General features: G+C 41.5%; 1 protein-coding gene across 1 annotated transcript in view; it reads right to left on the bottom strand.

The window, feature by feature from the left end:
• The window catches only part of slc1a7a (solute carrier family 1 member 7a), a 76,598-nt gene that overhangs the window by 22,959 nt on the left and 33,701 nt on the right, over positions 1–19,938 (bottom strand). Inside the window, exon 3 of the mRNA XM_033649994.2 lies at positions 7,787–8,002. Coding sequence (XP_033505885.1) covers positions 7,787–8,002 — 216 coding nt within the window. The remainder of the gene's footprint in view (positions 1–7,786; positions 8,003–19,938) is intronic.

The following is a 19,938-nucleotide window of genomic DNA, read 5'->3' as shown; positions in this document are numbered from 1 at the left end:
ATGAAATGTCCATGGCCACAAAGTACTCTGCAAAACATTATTAGCAATATCACTTAATCTGTGTCTCCTCTACCCTTGAAAATTAAAACACGTATTGATTCTCTTCTGTACAACTCGTATGTTACTGGCATTAAATCAATATGTGGAAATTACTGAGGGATGGCAGCTTTCACCAGGAGCCAGCTCAATAATGCTCCTCATGTCCCCGATGGTTTGTACCGTCAGTCTGCATGTTTTTCTGCATCGATCCCGGCACAGGAAGTTCTTAACAATTTTCATTATTTTCGCTGTAAGCTACTCAGATAGTAGGAAGGAAATACACTTAAATAACTGTCCTGAAAAGGCCACTTTTGTTGCAATATTTCAGCCGAGCAAAAGCATGTCGACTGCTCTGCCTGCAAGGAGTAACTGCGGCAGAGAGGACTCAAGGAGACGTGGGCAAAGTGAATAAAAAGAGGAACTATGGATATGTGGAGTGGAAAGAGAATGGATGCCTAAAAACCAGTGCTGAGATAAAAACTCGAGAACCTAGTTTGCATGATATTCACGTGCACGTGTGACTTTCCTGCAGGTTCCTCCCACAGTCCAAAGACATGCTAATCAGCCTAATTATACACTCTATATTGTGGTGATCTGTCTGTATAATTGTGACATGTGATTGTGACATGTGCTGGGTGTACTCCATCAACTCCTGCACAATGTGAGTGATATGGTTCAGCCTCCCTGTGACCCTGCACTGTATGGATAATGTATGGATGGGTGGAGATATACTGTAATCACTGTCATCCCATTTAAATCACATACTCCAATGATTTTTATGTGTGCTTTTGCTCTTTTCAAATGATTAAATTGGACCTTTGTTTACATTGCATTGCTACAGAGCACTGTAGTGCTGTCACATGGCAAAGAAAAAGGGCCAGGTCACCACAGGTATACGTTTATTACACTGGAATGATAATTAGATGGACACAAATAGAATGAACGTCTCTTATTTGCTGCTTGTAGGCTGCTATGGCTCAAGGCAACATGTTAAAGTGTCTTTGGGAAGGATACTAGTTCACCAACAATAAAGAATTTAATATCTATCAATTAAACCTTTATTTAACCAGGAAGTCCCTTGAGATAGAAATGTTGAAGTACTCCCAATTGATATAGTATTTGCTGCAGATTATTCACAGCCCTGAAAGCAAACCCTTAATGTACTGTATATTTTTAAAAAATTTAAAAAGTGTTTTGCAATGAAAACAAAAACCAATATAATAATACAGTAAAACAAACGGGTATAAACAATTTTATCTTAGTGAAACACTCTTCATTTTGAACTGTCTTGATTCATCTTTCCAGTGTTCCAACAATTGCCACTTCTAATTTGGCTGAAATAAACCCTTAACTCACCCAGTTAGATGTGAAAATATGCTGCCTCTGTGCACGCTAAAATTACTGGTTATCAAAATAGAGTCTGGTTGGTGGGGCAATAGCGATTGTGCAGCTGTTTCTGGTTCAACAAAAAGGATCTTCCTCTTTAAGAAAAAGGTCTATCTCTGCAGTCAGACACTTGGAATAACAGTCCGAGCTCGTCGGTGGCAAAACTAAGCACCTTTAGGGGACATAAATTGATGGTGCACAAATGCTCTGAGTGATTGATTCCAGTGTCAGTAGGATCGATGCCAGCAAAGGGATCAAATTCTCTCTTCTACATTGCACCCATTTGCATTTCAAGAGTAAAACTGTATGTTTAATGTAATGTTTTCTGTTGTCGTGAGCACATCTAGTGGACGCACTCTTTGCTACCCCTGTTGTTGTCGTGCTATGTGCACTCAAACAACACGCCGCACACCCTGACTTTGACACATAATTGCAGTAACGGCCACAAGAAAGCGAACTTGGAGCTGCAACAGAAAAAAGGGAGGAAAAGGGAAATGCTTCATCATCCAGACCCCTGACACAGAAACACCTGTATTGTTGCTAAGTTAATATTTTAGTCAGTTTGGATCTTCTGCATGTGGGCAGCACGGTGGTGCAGTGGTTAGCATTGTTGCCTCACAGCAAGAGGTTTCCTGGCTCAAACTGGGGTGTGGGTGTGTGGACATGTTTCCCCGTGTCAGCATGGGTTTTCTCTGGGTACTCCGGCTTCCTCCCACAGTCCAAAGACATGCAGGTTAATCGGTGACTCTAAACTGGCCATGGGTGTGAGTGCGGGCGTGAATGTCCAGGGTGTACCCTGCCTCTCGCCCAGTGTCAGCTGGGATAGGCTCCAGCACCACCGCAACTCCCAACAGGATAAGCAGTTACGGAAAATAAATGAAAAAAAAAAAAGAAGGATCTTCAGTGTTGATTAATGTTACATTTTCATACTGTAATAGGTCATCATTAGCTGTCAGCAAACTGATTATTCACCTCATAAATCATGACACACTGCTCTCCTTGTACATGAAAGTACCAAAGCCTCTTTGTTCATAAGTAGTATTGGTGTTAATATGGAAGATTCTGGCCCTGTATTACTTGGCATCAGATCGAAAATAAATTATGTGGTATTGCCCACCCCTAAGGTCACTTGTTGTCACTTAGACACAGAAACACAAGGAAATTTGGTCCAGGTCGATAACCCACACTGTGATGAACAATGTTATCAACTGTGCACACAGCATCACTCACAGTCTGTATGCATTTACTCTCATGACTAATTGTATTATAACAGTTGAAGTGTGGAAACAGCGGGAACACTATAGAGCACATAAAACACAATGGTTCTGATTTACAAAGCAAACAAATTTCAGGCAAACCTCAATGTGTGTCAATGTAGTACCCTATGCCTTAGGCTGACATGCACCTCCTCAGAAATGTAACTACACGTCACAGTGACGCAGACCTCCTGTCTATTCTTGTAAGCTGAAACCATTTCCTTCAGTGGAAACAAAGCTTTTATTAAATTAATTTCACAAATAAGAAACAATGAATTGTGAAGCCAATAAAGCCTCCACAAAAATAGCATTTTAAGTTTTGTGTGTGATTTATATTGGCTTCATATGAGCAGAGGAAATCTCCGTTCGTTGCTAGGCTAATTTACACAATGTAAAATGCCATAGGCTTGTGCTAATAATGTTAGCATGTTACATTTGTTTGGAAAACATGTTTAGTATAAGAGTTGTTTTGTCAGTGAACCTTGTGAGCTGTAATGGAGCTGAATTTTGCACCGTTACCTTTGTTAAATGTTGCTGTTGTCCCTGGTTTTATATGAGTAGAGGAAAAGTCCACTAGCTGCTAGGCTAATTTATACAGTGTAAAATGCCATAGGCGGGCGGCACGGTGGTGTGGTGTTAGCACTGTCGCCTCACAGCAAGAGGGTTGCCGGTTCGATCCCGGGTGTGGGAGCCCTTCTGTGTGGAGTTTGCATGTTCTCCCCGTGTCAGCGTGGGTTCTCTCCGGGCACTCTGGCTTCCTCCCACAGTCCAAAGACATGCAGATTGGGGACTAGGTTAATTGATAACTCTAAAAATTGTCCATAGGTGTGAATGTTTGTCTCTATGTGTCAGCCCTGCGATAGTCTGGCGACCTGTCAAGGGTGTACCCTGCCCCTCGCCCGAGCTGGGATAGGCTCCAGCCCCCCAGCGACCCTCAAGAGGATGAAGCGGTTAGAAGATGAATGAATGAATGAATGAATGCCATAGGCTTGTGCTAATAACATTAACATGTTGTATTTGTGGGGAAAATGTGTCCAGATGAAGACGGAAGTGTTTGTCTGTGAATGCTGCGAGTTATAGTAAATCACACGTGGACCTGATCGTAAGATGATTTCTGCCCTCAGATCTGCACTGGTTTCTACGTTAGTTTGATAGATAAGGGCCAATAACACTAGCAGTGACACAAAAACACAGATTTTTAATATCTGCCTTTCAGTGTCAGATTAATTCATTCTAAATAATAATTAGCACTTTGGTGAGAATCTTTGACAACAAGAATAAATTAACAAAAAATGTACAAAATATACATTGAATCAGCAGCAACATTGTCTCCATCTTTCTATGGAGTGTTTTGTTTGTGGTGAAGGCTGCTGCCTTTTAAATGCATGCCCCTGAATACAATACATCATGCTCATTCTTTATGCTCAGGAGAGTGTCTGTCAATCACAACAGAATCTGCGTTGCATTAGCGCTGGCTGTCAATCCCACATCAACACAGAGCTCGGACCACAATCGAAACTCAGACAGCACATTTCAGATGCAGAGAGATTAAAGGCATATTGTGTTTTGCAGCTTGTGCATTTACTTAAAAGACATATGGCGAAGATATACTGGGACAATATGGTGCAGCTCGCTCGACTGTAGTGTTGTGTGTTTTCTGTGGATTTGACCACTTAGCCACTCAGCAGCGTATCCTGTGTCCGAGACAGAGCAAAGCAGGCTAATGAAGCACTTGACTCCAGTGCCTTTAATACAACGAAACATGCACACATTCATGCATACTGTGCTTATTATGCATTATCATCACACACACAAACACACACACGAGTGCAGGCAGTTGGGCCCATTTGTGAGTGCACCGATATAGTATGCCTGCACAATAGATGAAGGCTGTAAAGAAGCTTTGCCGGATAAATCCAAAGCACAGCTGTGCTCTGTAAAACACACACACACACACACACACACACATGCACTGAGAACCGTGAACGACAGAGCTTCACTTCTGCCACATGATCAGTACATAGTTGGATTTCATGGACTTGGCCAGTTTATTGCTCCCTCTTTTTACATTCAGATTCAGAGCGACTCATTCAAAAAACAATTATTCTCACAATGATTTAATTTTGTTCTCAAAATTCTCAAGCATGTCAAAGACAATAGCAAAATCAACAAAGGATAAAAAGAATTACAAGAATTAAATGACAACATGAATTATCTTTCAAATTAAAACACACTGTAGCTCATTGTGCATTTTGTGGTCAAATATCATGATAAATTTAAATATTCTGGAGGTGCAGTCGCAGCTCAGCCGCTCTCTGCGTTACAGGCCGTCGTCTTTATCCCACTGACCGACTGTCACACTGACACAGTGGCTCTCAGAGGCTCACCGTCATGTTTCTCACTGCACGGCTGACCCAGGTTCACCTCAAACACACCCGCTCCATCCTTCAGCAGCGCTAATTAGCTTAGCACAATAACCCACTGGCACACGAGGCTCAGGGCTTTGTGCTCTGACCTCAAGCACTTCCTCGACTTCAGTCCTCGTGAAACGGCACGCAGAGGGAGACATTTACATAAAATAGCTTTAAATGAACGTGTGCCGTGTGCAGCGTCTGTAATGAACATGCTGACATTTGCACAGCGCTCTCTTTCACACATCTCTCAGAAAAACATACAGAGCAGAAAATACTGTTTACTCTCAGGGCTTAAAATACCTTTTTAGTCTGCTTTCATTTTTGCTGATAGTTGATACGTGTTTATGTTTTTATCGATTTTTCCTTTTTTATGAAAATGATCTCGTGCCAGTTTGTTGAAATTCTGACCAAAGTTTGATGACTCTGAGCCTTTCTATTCTATTGACAATCATTTGCCCCAGGACCAATGGATGTTGCCTTGTATTTGGAGCACATTCTCATTCCGACCTTGTCACATATTGATGTTTGGTCCTGATACGACATGTGTTGGTTGTTGACGTTCTTGGATGTTCTGCCTGTTACATGCATTGTCTTCTTTCAAAATACACTTCCATTTTCACAGGAAATTTAACGTTTACATACGGTCTCTTTCAAAATAAAAGCACTACTTAAGTACAATACCGCAAAGCTACTTTTTTTCCCTCCAACAACTAATGCATATGGTTGGGTTTAGGCAACAAAAGCACGTGGTTAGGTTTAGGAAAAAAAGAACAAGGTTGGGCTTTATAATCTTACGTGACATGAACACTGCTCTCCTGGGTGAAGGTTGGTGATTGTTGGACCCATCCACCACCTTAACTTTTGTTCTTGTCCCACCCCATTTCCCCCTGATGCCACGAACGCCCTTAAACTATAACGGCGACCGGCTGTACATCATGGTGATGTTAAAGAACGACTTTTTTTTCTCAGTGTCTGGCGCTGCAAGTCACTGCCCAAGTGCTGGATATTAATGACTTCAGAGTGAGACCGGGTTGGTATTTGATTAAATTTTGTGATTAATTTTTTCATTTTCAGACTCAGGGAGTATGCATTTCATTATCCAAGAGTTACATCATCAACTGTGATTCCATCATGCACATATTTAATTTCATTTCCATTCCCTGGCCCAACTTACAATGTATATAACTACCATAATAATAATCTCAAAATAAGTGTTAATCAATGATGAAACCAGACTGTAAGCATGTGTGGTGGTTGCTAGTGGAAGTCTAACATCTTTATTTCAGCAGTCAGGCCAGCTAATGTTATACGCCTTTGTTCGTATGTCAGCGCTAGGGTTGACTTATCAAACTTCATGATATTCTGTGTCAAAGACCTAAAAAAAAAACAAACAAAGATGAACCCAAAAATTTTCATAGAAAATGTCGGAGTAACTCAGGTTCCTTATATTAAATTTCTAGGGGTAATAGTAGACGAAAAACTAACTTAAAAATACCATATTGAACTTGTCTGTAAAAAAAATATGAAGCCAATTGGTGTTATAACTAGAGTTTGTTCACTGGTTGATCAGTTCTGCTTTGCTGGAAAAAAATGACTCATCTGCTTCTCTTTTTAGAAAATATCAGCTTTCATCAATTTTTAATGTGAGCATAAACCAGACTTATGTATTCATGTATGAATATGTACATCTAACTCATGACTTGCCGCGTGTTTTCCAGAACTATTTCTTCCTGAGACATTCACTCATATTCCACAAGACACCGTCATATTGTCTGACTTGTCTGAATCAGTGTTCATTGAAGGAGCATCTCTTTGGTGCAACCTTCCTCCATCTCTGCAATCAACATCTACATAATTGTTATTCGGAAAACATCTGAAAAGGACTCTGATTTGCAAAGACTCAACACTTCATTGATTCAATTGTAATTTGTTTTTTGTTTTTTTTGTTGTAAATTGCACATCTTTAGCAATTTTGCAGTACGTCTTAGTCTGGAACTTTTGTTTAGTTGTGCAGTCTTTGCTTTTATCTTTTTCTTTTAATGTGTGATTGCTGTTATTAAATAGGGGCGGTATCTTCATCAGCTATTTGTATGGCATGTTTTAACTTTAAATTTCTTTTTTCTGTATTTTCTATTCATATATGTGCAAATAAACTAAACTTAACTAAACTGAACGCATCATTAAGAAGTAAAATAATAGGAGAAAAGTTCTAAAACATGTGCATAAATAAGCCAGTTAGAGCGTCTGTGCAGAGATCAATATTTCAAGAAGTAAGCTGAGTCAATAATATAGTTCCTCAACTTCGTTATCAACTGCTATCCCACAGAGGTACCTCTAGGTCCCACCTGTTAGATGTGCAGAGAGAAGCAATTACCAGTAAGGAGGAAAATCTGACACTGAACTCCTTGTCTGACTTTGTTTATCTCATATTTATGCATCTTGTGAGTAGTAGGTAGTGTGTTACACGGAACTTTAAAGGCCCTCATGGTGGACCACAGTTGGAGAGATGGAAAAAATAATAAAGATGGTCAATTAGTTAATTTATTTAAGTGTTTTTTACATCTCCAACACATGAACAGACAAGACACCACATGGCACCCCAGTTTGAAATTATATTTAAACGTTCCTATAAGGATGGTGACAGTTTCCTCTGAGCTAACATGTCAAAGAAAATACGTGACAGTCACTTACCGGATGAGATCCAGCAGAGCGTCAGCAGAGCTGGTCATCGGCTTCTTGCTGTCCTCAGAGTCCTCCTTCTGAGCAGCTCCGCCCGGGTGGATGATGTACACCATGACGATGCCCACGACCACGGCAACAAAGGTGGTCCAGAGGTAGTAGGAGATGGTCATGATGCCCAGGCGGCTAGAGCACTTGGCATCCAAGGCAGCCAGACCTGACATCAAACTGAAGGAGAGGAAGCGGGAACACACACACACACACACACACCAAGGAAAAGCAGGGGGACAAAAAGACAGGCAGGGGACGTGGACGTTAATGTTAGAAAAGCGAGAAGCACTTTGTGAAATCACTGCTTGAGAACTACTTTGTTCTGCCTCAGTTTTTAGAAGTGGCTACTTTGAAAACTGAATCTCAGCTTCCCTGCAGAGACAGGCTGAATAAAAAAATGTTAGGTCATTGGTCATTTAGTGTCCATCTGCACTCAAAGCATTCATGGAGCAAAGAAATAAATGGCACCAAATTGCACATTTAAAGGAACACTTTACCCCTAAATGAGCATTTTTATATCAATTACTCATCACGAGTTACATTGAAGTTGTGTTTTCCTGGCTTTGCCCCCCCCAATTCAAACATTTTAGACAAACAAAACACATAAAATATCCTTATGACGTATACATACACACATACAAAGACATGCACACTCTTACCCTGGTAACTACCTCCTCATACTGCCGGTGACACAGATGCCCCCATCTACACATACCTCAACTATAGAGCAGCCAGCCCTCAACATCACCTGCCAGATGCCCCCAAACCTCATACTACAGCAGCTGAATATCTTACTATATCTTACTATATAATGACAAAAACTCTGTCTGTCTGTGGGTGTGTCTCTGTTCCATGTTTTTCTCCTCACTGACTTGGTCAGTCCATGTGAAATTTGGCACAGTGGTAGAGGGTCATGGGAGGATGCGAATGAAGCAATATTACATCAATTGGCCAAAGGGGGGCGCTATAGCAACCAATTGAAATTGCAAACTTTGAATGGGCATATCTCATGCCCCGTATGTCGTAGAGACATGAAACTTTGCACAGAGATGCCTCTCCTCATTAAAGAAACAAATTTACCTCAAGAACCCATAACTTCCGGTTCTACAGATTTTCCGCCATTTTGAATTTTTTGAATAATACTTAAAATCGATTTCTTCCTAGGAAGTTTGACCGATCTGCATGAAACTCGGTGAACAAAGGCAATGAATATTGCGGAGGGTGTGGCTCATCACATAAAGGTGTATAATATCTCAAGGGTTTCACTGATCACCACGCAACTTTGTAGGCATACGACCACACATAATCTGAGGGGACCCCTCCATTATTGACCCCATCAAACAAAATGGGGGCGCTAGAGAGCTGATTTCTTATCTAGGCCTAACCGCCGTATCGATTTTTACTAAACTTGGTAGATATGTAGAACAGGACGCCTCAAGGTGACTGGAGAAATTTAACTGTAATTGGCAACTGGGTGGCGCTATAACAACAGAAAAATGCTTAAAAATGGCTAAAATGCGACCGATCGCTGTGGCTCCCCCTGTGGCCCAGTGTTGTTTTTTTCTAATTTTTGGTATGACTAAGTCATGGTATGGTATGCTGTACATAATCACGGAAACTGTCAGTGTGTCATTCTGTCAGTCAGTCATTCTGTCTGTCCCACGTTTTTCTACTCACTGACGTGGTCAATCTACGTGAAACTGCACATAGGCATTGAGGACTGACATCGTAGAAGGTGACAAAGCTACCAATGGGTATGGACTAGTTCATTTATTTAAATTCATTTTTTCAACACTCCCTTTTCATCACATATTCATCACCTATTTGTCAACATGTACATGTATTATTATAATCTCTATTATTTCTTTCTTAATAATTATCCTTAATTGGTTTGCTATGTTTTTTTTTTACATTTATACCTAGTCAAGCTCTGTATGTCACCCTATTTTCTTGTTTTGTCCTTGTATGATCATTTTTTTGGTTTGTTTTGTACCTGTAAAATCACCACTGTGTATATTTTGCACCAATTAAAAAAAATCGAATCTCTGCTCTCTTCAAAGCCAGACTCCATTAACAAAAGCAGTAATTCTACATTGCTGAACACGGGAGCTGCTAGTCTACTGCTGCCTCAATCAGCTTGTTAGTTTCTATCATTGTGGGACTTTTGAGGCACCAAACATGGGCATTTTGTAGCAACCTGTCGCTTTTTTCCACTAGTGATAGTGCCAGGAAAAGTTAATGTTTTCCAGCAGGGATTGTGCCCCCAAAACTGGGAACTGTAAGCCAAAATATGATCTTTTTTCTAACTGTAACCAAGTGTTTTTTTGTGCCTAAACCTGACCAAATGAACAACTGCCTAAAGTTGCAATGTATTCATTGCATAATAACATGCAGATGTAACAAATCTGTGGTTTGCATTGGGGTAAAAACTCAGTAAGCCACATTTCAAACAAGAGTTCTTTAATGGAGCAGCTGTGACTTGGGAGCTAGAGTGGACATCCACCAATTGGAGGGTTGGTGGTTCAACCCCTGGCCCTTGCAATCTTCATGTCAAATGTCCTTGGACGAGATACGAAATGGTGCTTGTGTTAAGCAATTTGAGTGGCTGCTAAGACTAGAAAGCCCTGTATAAACGCGGTCCATTTATCATAAGATACCGGCTCTCAAACAAGGCAGTGAAGACAAAGAGAGGAAAGCATCAAAGCAAATTATTTTTTCCCTAAATCTGTCTCTCATTTCTCCTCTTCTGTTACTTGTGAAATGTAAATCAAGCCATTCAGAGCTTTGTATCCCTCTTGCTTATATCACAGAGAGCTTGTACTGTATTCATAAACATTAAAAACAGAGGAGAGTCATTTGCGGAGTCAAATGGGCTGCACTGAGGAGTCCTAATGTTCGGATATTCATTTTAGCTGCACCGACGTGGTGACATTCACTGCAAGTTTTCAAAAGAGATTAAAAAAAGGAAGCACTCATCCAACACTGTTTGCTTCTCAGCCGGTGGAGAGAGGCAGCAGATGTCATTTGTGGGAAGATGTGTGGGAAGATGTTGAAATGGAGGTGCAGCAGGAGGAGGGAGCCAGCGACAGAAGAGAGAGGGAGAGATTTCAGAGAGTTCTTACTCCGTCTCTTGAGCTGGGGTGACAAGATTTTCTCCTTGTTCAAAGTGTAATCTGGTTCGACTTGGCAAGTGCGTGGCTGAAGCCGCTGAGTCTCTCTGTGCACTCACTGCCTGGGCTCCACCTCATCCTGCCATATCTCCTTTTATTATCTCTGAAATGTGCGACAGAGAGCATCCATCTCCCGTCTCTCACAGTCACATAGAGAATGATCAATTGGCCTCATTCACCAATATCGTTCTACATTTTTTCCTGTTGTTGTTCTTGAGCAATTTCCTGGGAAAAGTGTACGTCATATTTATGCAACACATTCTCACTCCGACTTCGTCACATATCGATGTTTGGTCATGGACCACGTCCACATACACCGTGCAAGGTACCCTGGGTGCGTTGGTTGTTGACGTTCTGGGATGCTGTGTCAAGTTCTTCCTGTTACATGTATTGTCTTCTTTCAAAATACTCTTCCATTATCACAGGAAATTTAACATTTACATACAGTCTCTTTCAAAATAAACACACTATGTCTGTACAACACGGCAAATTGACATTTTTTTCCCTCAATAACACACATGGTTGGGTTTAGGCTACAAAAACACGTGGTTAGGTTTAGGAAAAAAGATCAGGGTTTGGCTTTAGACTCTTACGGGATGCAAATTCCGCTCTCTTGGGTGAAAGTTGGTGTTTGTTGGACACATCCACCACTCCTCCTGTCCGTCCCACTTGGACTTTTGCTTCCTTAATTTTTGTTCTTGTCCCGCTGCATTTCCCCCTGACGCTGCCGAGAGCCGTTAGACTATAACCAGCTGTCTATCATGCTGACGTTAAAGGACTATTTTTCATTGGTTCCTTATGCTGCAAGTCCTTGCCCAAGTGTTGGATTTCGACGACTTCGGCGTGAGACTGTGCTCATCTCATTGTCTTAAACCGCAGAATTGTTTGCACCTGTTTTCTTATAATAAAGAATCCCAGTGTCCTTGTAAATTAAAAGTGCTTACCCATTGATCCAGTTAGCATATAAGTACCCAGTACTCCCATGAAAGGACATAAGATTCCAGGGCTGTGTGGACACAGATATTAAAAATCAAAGTATGCACGCACGCACGCACACACACAAAAATCAATAGTTTTGAAGTGGAGGTACTTCTACAGGAAGCGAGCACCGAAAGTACTGCCACAGTTAGTAAAGTCAAAATTGGATACAAAATAACAAAAGAAAATGCATGGGATGCTATTACTTGTTCAATCAATGCTGTACCCGCAGAAGGGTGCACGACAGATGAAGTCAAGAAAAGGTTCAATCTCAAGTCTGAGGTCAAAAACAAATATTTCTAAATGCAGAAGAGAGACGCTGACCACTGGAGGAAGACAGACTTGGCCTTGTCAATTCAATTCAATAAGCTTTATTGGCATGACATTTCTTATGTGTTGCCAAAGCACAATTACTATTTAAGATGGTGAAAATTCAAAAACAATTAACAACAAACAAAAACAACTGACTTTGTTTTGCCTTCAGCAACAAAAACACATGGTTAGGTTTGAACACATTCTCACTCCGATCTTGTCACATATTAACATTTGGTCATGGACTTTCCACGTTCACATACGACGTGACAAGTACCCTGGGTGCGTTGGTTGTTGACGTTCTGGGACACCGTGTCAAGTTCTCTTTTCCAAAATACACTTCCGTTTTTGCAAGATATTGAACGTCTCTTTCAAAAATAAACGCCCTTCGTTGGTAGAACACTGCAAAGATGTTTTTTTTCCCTCTTCAACAACAAACGCACATGGTTGGGTTTAGGCAACAACAGGAAGTGGTTAGATTTCGGAAAAAACAACAGGGTTTGGCTTTAGTATCTTACGGGACGCGAACACAGCTCTCTTTTGGGTGAAAGTCAGTGTTTGTTGGACCCATCCAGCACCACTCTCACCCACCCCATTCGGATTTTAGCCGCCTTAACTTTTGTCCTTGTCTCACCGCGACTCCCCCTGATGCCACTGGGCATCGTTAAACTATAACAGCAACTGGCCACGAATCATGCCAACATTAAAGAACACCTTTTTCGTTGGTTTCTGACACCACAAGGCACTGCCCAAGCGCTGGATTTTGCCGATTTCAGAGTAGGTTTAGTAAAAAAAAGAACAGGGTTTGGATGTAGAGTCTTACGGGACGCCACCACCGCTCTCTTGGGTGAGAGTCAGTGTTTATTGGACCCAATCACCACCTCTCTCTCTTGCCCCAGTCGGACTTTTGCCGCATTAACTTTGGTCCTTGTCCCGCTGCGTTTCCTCCTGATGCCACGAGTGCCATTGCCACGTATCACACCGATGTTAAAAGACACCTTTTTTCATTAGTTTCCAATTGTCAGATTTCAGTGACTTTAGAGCGAGATCGGGCTAATAGGCCTAATTTAGGCTTATAAATAGTGTGATCAGTCACTAATCATTGGATGGTAGGGTTCCCATTTAACATAATTAATGCAAATTGAAATGTTCGTATATTGAAGTTCCACTGCGTAGGATTTAGGGGGATATATTGGCAGGAATATAATATAATACAATAAGTATGTTTTCATTAGTGTATAATCACCTGAAAATAAGAATCGTTACATTGAGCAGTTTATATCTACACTGGGAGCGGGTCCTCACCCACAGAGTCTGCTGGAGAAATTCATAAGTAGAGAGCTGGTTATGATGCTTTTCTTAGTGCATGAGGAATTACAGGGAAGAAAATGATTTTTCCGAAAAGGTTTGAAAAAGAAAAGCCTGATTACAATAGCAGTGGGGTGCTTTTGTGCTTAGTTCAGGGTCAACTGCAGACTATCAAGCCTGCAGCAGCAGGAGAGTCAGTTGGTTGGATACCTCGCACTTTCTACGAGTGACAGAAGGTGTCTCACTAAAGAATCTGGCCATTACTTGAGAGGTTGTAGGAATAGATGTCAGAGCCATGGTTACATGTCAGAGAACATTTTATCCAGCTGGGTATTTGATTTAATTTATGTAAAAGGCCTTTTGGTTAAAAATATATTTTTTAATGTAATTCTAATTCTAATTCTAATTCTAATTAATCAGGCACATTCACATTCACACTTTCACTCACACAGAAAGGCAAATGGTGACACATTAATGCTGCAGAGCTACCCACGGTGCTTCTAACCACTCAACAGCAACAGCTCTTTAGCAGCTTCACTGCTGAGAGGCTGCACTTCAAAGAATAGTTTTTTGGGAAATACACTTATTAGCTTTTTTTTTTATTAAGAGATCAAATGAGAAGGTTGAGATCATTTTCATGTCTGCGTGCTCAAAACGAAGGTAGGAGGAGGGTCAGCATAATTAATACAGAGTAGAAGCAGAGTGGAGTAGTTAAAGGTCCAGTGCGTAGGATTTAGTGGGATATATTGGCAGAAATGGAATATAATATAGTGAGCATGTTTTCTGTGTGTGTACAATTACCTAAAAATAAGCATTGCTGTGTTTTCATCACGTTAGAATGAGCGGTTATACAAAACAATATTACAAAAAAGCAAAATATTATTGTAATTTACATCCCACAGATGTGGAATTGAAGAAAACACAATAAACAAATATTTTGCACAAACATGTCAGCACTCAAATGTGTGTATGTGTGCTCTTGAGTGTGTGTAGATTCTCAGATCCCAAATAAGAAAACACTGGTGAACGTCAGAATATTTCTGAAAACTGAGTTGGTGGGTTTCTTCTTGAGATTGGTCTGTGAGTGAGGCCCAGTGTTTGACTCTTTAAAAAGTGTGTAATCAAAATTTTCAGCCAGTGTGTGACTATTGACACAGTTTTGAAAGATGCAAAACTGTGTCACCAGGACGCAAAAGTGTGTGTGTATTATCGCAGTGGTTCCCAACTGGTCGAGCCATGAGGTCCACATTTGTCCTTAGTCATTAATTCAAGGTCCACACAGTTAAATATATTCAGCCTAACGCTTGCGTCTGGCCATGTCGGCTCACTCTACAGCAGAAAATGGCAAAATCAAAGCTATTCTGGAAATTTGCTGTACTTAAAGATAAAGTGTGTTTTTTTACACACTTGACATGTTTGCAAGTCACTAACCCAATTTTGGACCACAACCCACCAGTTGGGACCCACTGCGTTAGCAGACCATCTATCTATAATTGAGTAGTCTCAGTGGGTGGAAGTTCGCTGCAAAGATCAGCCTCTCATTGGGCGGAAAGAGCCACCCGTTGAAGTCCCGCCCTACCACCTCCGGTTGCAGTTTTCAACAAGTCCTTTTCTAACTTTTGTGGTGTTTGATCTTGCGGGGATGTAGCCATTTTTCTGCCATGGATCGTGTCCTGTAGGAGATATTTTTGTGGGCGGGTTACACCAAAACCTGTTTCCCCCCGGCAATATTTTTGCAAGCGCACCGTTGCTGTGGCACTGCCAAGAACGATTGTGATTGGTTGAAAGAAATACAAGCAGCCGGGGTGTTTTTTTCTCCAATCTTAAAGTGAGAGTCAGCCCAACCAGACCTTTCTTTTCTTGAGAAAGGTCTGGTGAGCGAGACTAATAATTGAGTAACCTAACTCACAGAAAACATTGATTTCCCCAATATTAAAGTAATATGTATGAAATTGGATTCAGCAGCAGCAGCAGTGATTTTCTGCTTGTAGAGGCGCAGGATTAAATATTTCACTGCACTGCAGCCACAGAATATTTTTTTTACTGCTACAAAATGACTCAGTGCTGCTGACACACTTTTACAAGATATAAAGCCACATTAGGTTTGGACTGCAGCCTGAGATCACAACATGAGTGTCCTCAGCTGCTTGACATAAGCTGAGCTGGAGGGGAGGCAAGGAACTCTTTCAGCTAAAATATATAGATGAAGACTAGTGTCCAAATGGTCACAGATTCATGTTCATCCAAGCAAAGTCTGGACTGGGCAAGAATATTTTTGTTAACATACCCTTGAAAAGAGAATTCAACTTAGAGTCCCCATGAAATGGGAGTTAGAGTGTCTTTAGCTTCTGCACTGTAATGTATTTCCCAGTGAAACAGAATATTTCACACATGTAGGGTACAGCTGCACACATATTCCATGTGGAGCCTACACGACACGCCCCTACAGACTGCACCCATCACTTGTACAAGAGAAACCCACCAATCTGAACCCTGAACCCTGCTGCTACACAACATTGTAGTGAATGAATGAGGCCAAATGATCCGTAACCCCACCATTACTTGAACCTTAACTGCCTCCCCTTTGACCTAACACTTCATAGCTAGCTAAATGCCAACTTAGCTTTTTCTCAGCGCTTTTGCTTCTTGACCAAGGAGCGTAGGTATTGTGGTACAACCTGTAGACATGGTGGACGAGCCACGTGGCTAGTGGGCAGGTCACACAGCTGCTCTAACCACAGCTACAGCCTACCTACTTGGAACATTTGAGCGGGGTACAGTTACGAGAGGGATTTAAATGAAATCATTTGCATTTGATTCAACTGCTAAAAAGTCAACTTCTGCCTGCATTGTGTCTTTTTTTAAAATACAATACATATATGTACAGTTTGCATACAGTATCTTTCAAAATAAATGCATAATAAATGTTTTTTTTCCCCCTTCAACAACAAACGCATGTGGTTGGGTTTAGGAAAAAATACCAGGGTTTGACTTTACATTCATACAGGAAGCAAATAACGGCCTGAAAGTTGGTGACTGTTGGACCCATCCACCACCTCAACCACCCACCCTATTCTGACTCTTCACTCCTTTAACTTATGTTGTTGTGAAGCCACGTTTCCCCTGATGCCTTCAGGCGCTGTTACACACTGATGGTGCCTGGCTGTGTATCAAGCAGACATGAAAGGATGGCTGCCCAAGTTCTGGTATTCGTCAGCTTTCGCAGTGAGAGCAGGTTGAGATAACTGAACAGTTAACACAGGGATGTAGAGGATTAAAACTGGGGAAACTGATTTTTATTTCATGGGGAATTTTAAGCAAGGCTAACTTGCTGAAATGTAGCCACAGTAGTTCCAGGATGATAGTAAATACAAACACATAAGTAAAATAAGTTGTAAAAAGTCATGAACTGACCCGGTAATGTCATGTAACCTCAACTACACAGCGGTATTAAGTTTGCTAACATTAGCTAGCATCAGCCACTGTAAGCTGCCAGAACAAATAAGGCTGTAGGAACAAAACCTTTGAGTTTCTTGAACTGAGCAGTGGTTTATTTGTGGATTATGAATTCAATTTTCAATTTGTAAGAGAGAGAATGTGTTATTTCATCTTATAAAAGTAAAATAGTCTTGCTTTAAAGGACAGCTTGGCAATTTGTGGATTATGGCGACCAGTATTTGCTTTCTTGCCAGGAGTTTAATGAGAAGATGGATACCACTCTCATGTGTGCACACTAAGAAGAAACAGTCTGGCACGGATCTCACAAAACCTAAAGATAAAGTATTTACTCAAACAAAGTGAGTTTTAGAGGTGCTGTGTCTGCAAGATGTTGCAGTTTGTGCCCTGAAGAGGGGGGAACTGCCCATTGGTTGGACATCCCATTGTTCCGACCACATTAAACCCATTGTTCCGAAGTCCGTTCCGAAATCATCATGATGCCCTGTGGTTAAGGTCTGGTTAGGTTTAGGCACAAAAACCACTTGGTTAGGGTCAGGAAAAGATCATGGTGTGGGTTAAAATGAAAAAGAAAGTGACAAACACATAAGCTGTGAGCCTGCTTTGCCTCAAGCCTTTCCCAGCTGACCCAGAGCCGGTTGCGGCGCACCATCAAGGCAGAAATACGCCCACCGGGAGCCGTTCAGCACCGCGGACAGTCGGACTAATGGGATGTCGAACCAATGGGCTGTCGGACCAATAACATGGACCCGAGGAGGGAACGCATCTTCCAGGAGCACATACTGTAGATCTGTTTGCAGAGAGTGACAAGGCCAAGCCTGCATTACATACAGACATGAGAGTGATGTCCGCCTTCTCATTCCTTGAAGTGGAGCCTCTCAGCAGTGAAGCTGCTACAGAGCTGCTGTGCTGTAGCATTAATGTGTCACCATTTGCCTCGCTATATGATTGAAGCTGTGAGTGTGAATATCCCTGGTAAAATTAGATTCAAAAAATCTTTTAAAGCAAAAGGCCTTTTATGTCAATCAAATTAAATATCCAGCTGGATAAAATGTTCTCTGTTGTGTTAAGTTGTCAAGTTATGTAAGACTTCTCTATACCTTAAGTGCAACAGCTATGAGTGCTACAGCTTCTGCCATTCATAGAAAGAGCGAGGTATCCAACCACATGACTGTCCATGCTGCAGGCGTGATGGTCAGCAGCTGACCCTGAGCTAAGCAGCACAAAGGCACACAGTGAATTGCATCACCTCCACTGATCTTGTAATCAGGCCTTTCTTTTTCAGGTTGAGTAAAGCTTTCCTGAAAAATCATTTTCTTCCCTGTAATTCAATGAGGCCAAGAAAACCATCATCATTACCACAAAACCAGCTCTCTATTCATGAGTTTTATATTCCCCTCTTCACTTTAGCATGTCTTTTTTCACAATCTCAGTGAACTCAGTCTTTGCTGTCCTGAAGGCACGCTGAGAAATTGTGTTTTAATACCAATGAATGTTTTGACCTAAAACATTGCTGCTGCTCAACCATAGTTCGACCAAAGTTGGCATATGGAATATTTAAGGAGTGTTGATTGATTCGCATTGTCAACTCATGCATTAAAAGTTAATGTTCCACCTTAAAAGTTGGCAGTCGGCTCAGTGAATGAAATTACTTTTCCTCCGACTCCAGCTGCTGTGAGAGGCAGCAAAACATCCTTTAATCTTATACTTACAGTAATAAAAATCTCCATGTAAACTTCAAAACCAGCCACAACTCAGTCCTGAGCAGAGTGACCGTCTTCTATTGACCAATCAACAGACTGCAGTGTTCACAGCTCCACCTTTTAGTACCAGATCTGTGTGCTAGGTACCCCAACAGAGGGGGGACCAAAAATGGGGACGTTAAGGAACACTTCCATTGGTACCATCCACAACTTTTCACAGTGGAAACGGAAAAAATGTGTACTGAACTGCTTGGTAGAAGTGGGGCTTAAGAATCATTTATCCTCTCTGTTATATGGCAGATGATCTCATCCTCTGATTGGACAGTAAGGAGCTCCCTGACCTTGTTGTCTCCCCAATTCGTGGACATTTATGGCTGCCGCTCTTCCCCTTTGAGTCAGCTGCTGATTGCTAACAGTTACTTTTTAAATCTCCTGCAGTGGGTCGCACGCATAACATATCATCAAAACGTAACACCTGTGCTGCCTGTGATCCCGCCCCGCAGACTGTTTAAACAGACACCATCTCCTGAGGTGGATTAAAGGCAACACCACTCTGTCCCCCCATTTTGCAATTGTACCTTGTATACAGCATGGTGAGGCGCCATGATGGCGTGATATTCCTGTCTTGAACATGCAGTGTAAAATGGTCTTTAGATTACATGCATTAGTTTGTATAAACAAGGGCTATTATGGGGCCAATAATTCCTTTGGTATAAGAACAAAAGGAGGTGCAGCTGGTCAGCCAGGATGTCGTCACCAACCATCACGATTTGAATTCTTATCACAGGTATTTACCGACTGCAGCAAATGGACTCAAGTGCATGTCATAAATATTCCATCCACAGTGTTGTTCCCATCTATTAAACAGACAAGCTCTTGAAATTCACAACCAAAGGTGCTCCACCTTTGTCTGTTTGCTTGCTGGACCGAGAGCTGTGATGTGACCTGAATTACAAAACCAGAAAGAAACACCTTTTCTCCTATATTGAACAACAAGCACAGCTGCAGCAGTGATAACTAAAGGGCTCGCCCTGCGCTGGTCAGGGATTAGACGACCGTCGGCAGGAAAAATCAGAAGGTCAAAAACAGAAAATCAAACTGAAATGGACTGACAGCCCGAAAAATATCAATCTTCTGGGAAATGGCTGACAAACTGTTTCAACTGAATTGTATGTCCAGATGTTTG

Source organism: Epinephelus lanceolatus, chromosome 12 (genome assembly GCF_041903045.1).
Source record: "Epinephelus lanceolatus isolate andai-2023 chromosome 12, ASM4190304v1, whole genome shotgun sequence".
NCBI classification, from domain to species: Eukaryota; Metazoa; Chordata; class Actinopteri; order Perciformes; family Serranidae; genus Epinephelus; species Epinephelus lanceolatus.
This window is presented reverse-complemented; position numbering and strand designations above follow the sequence as displayed.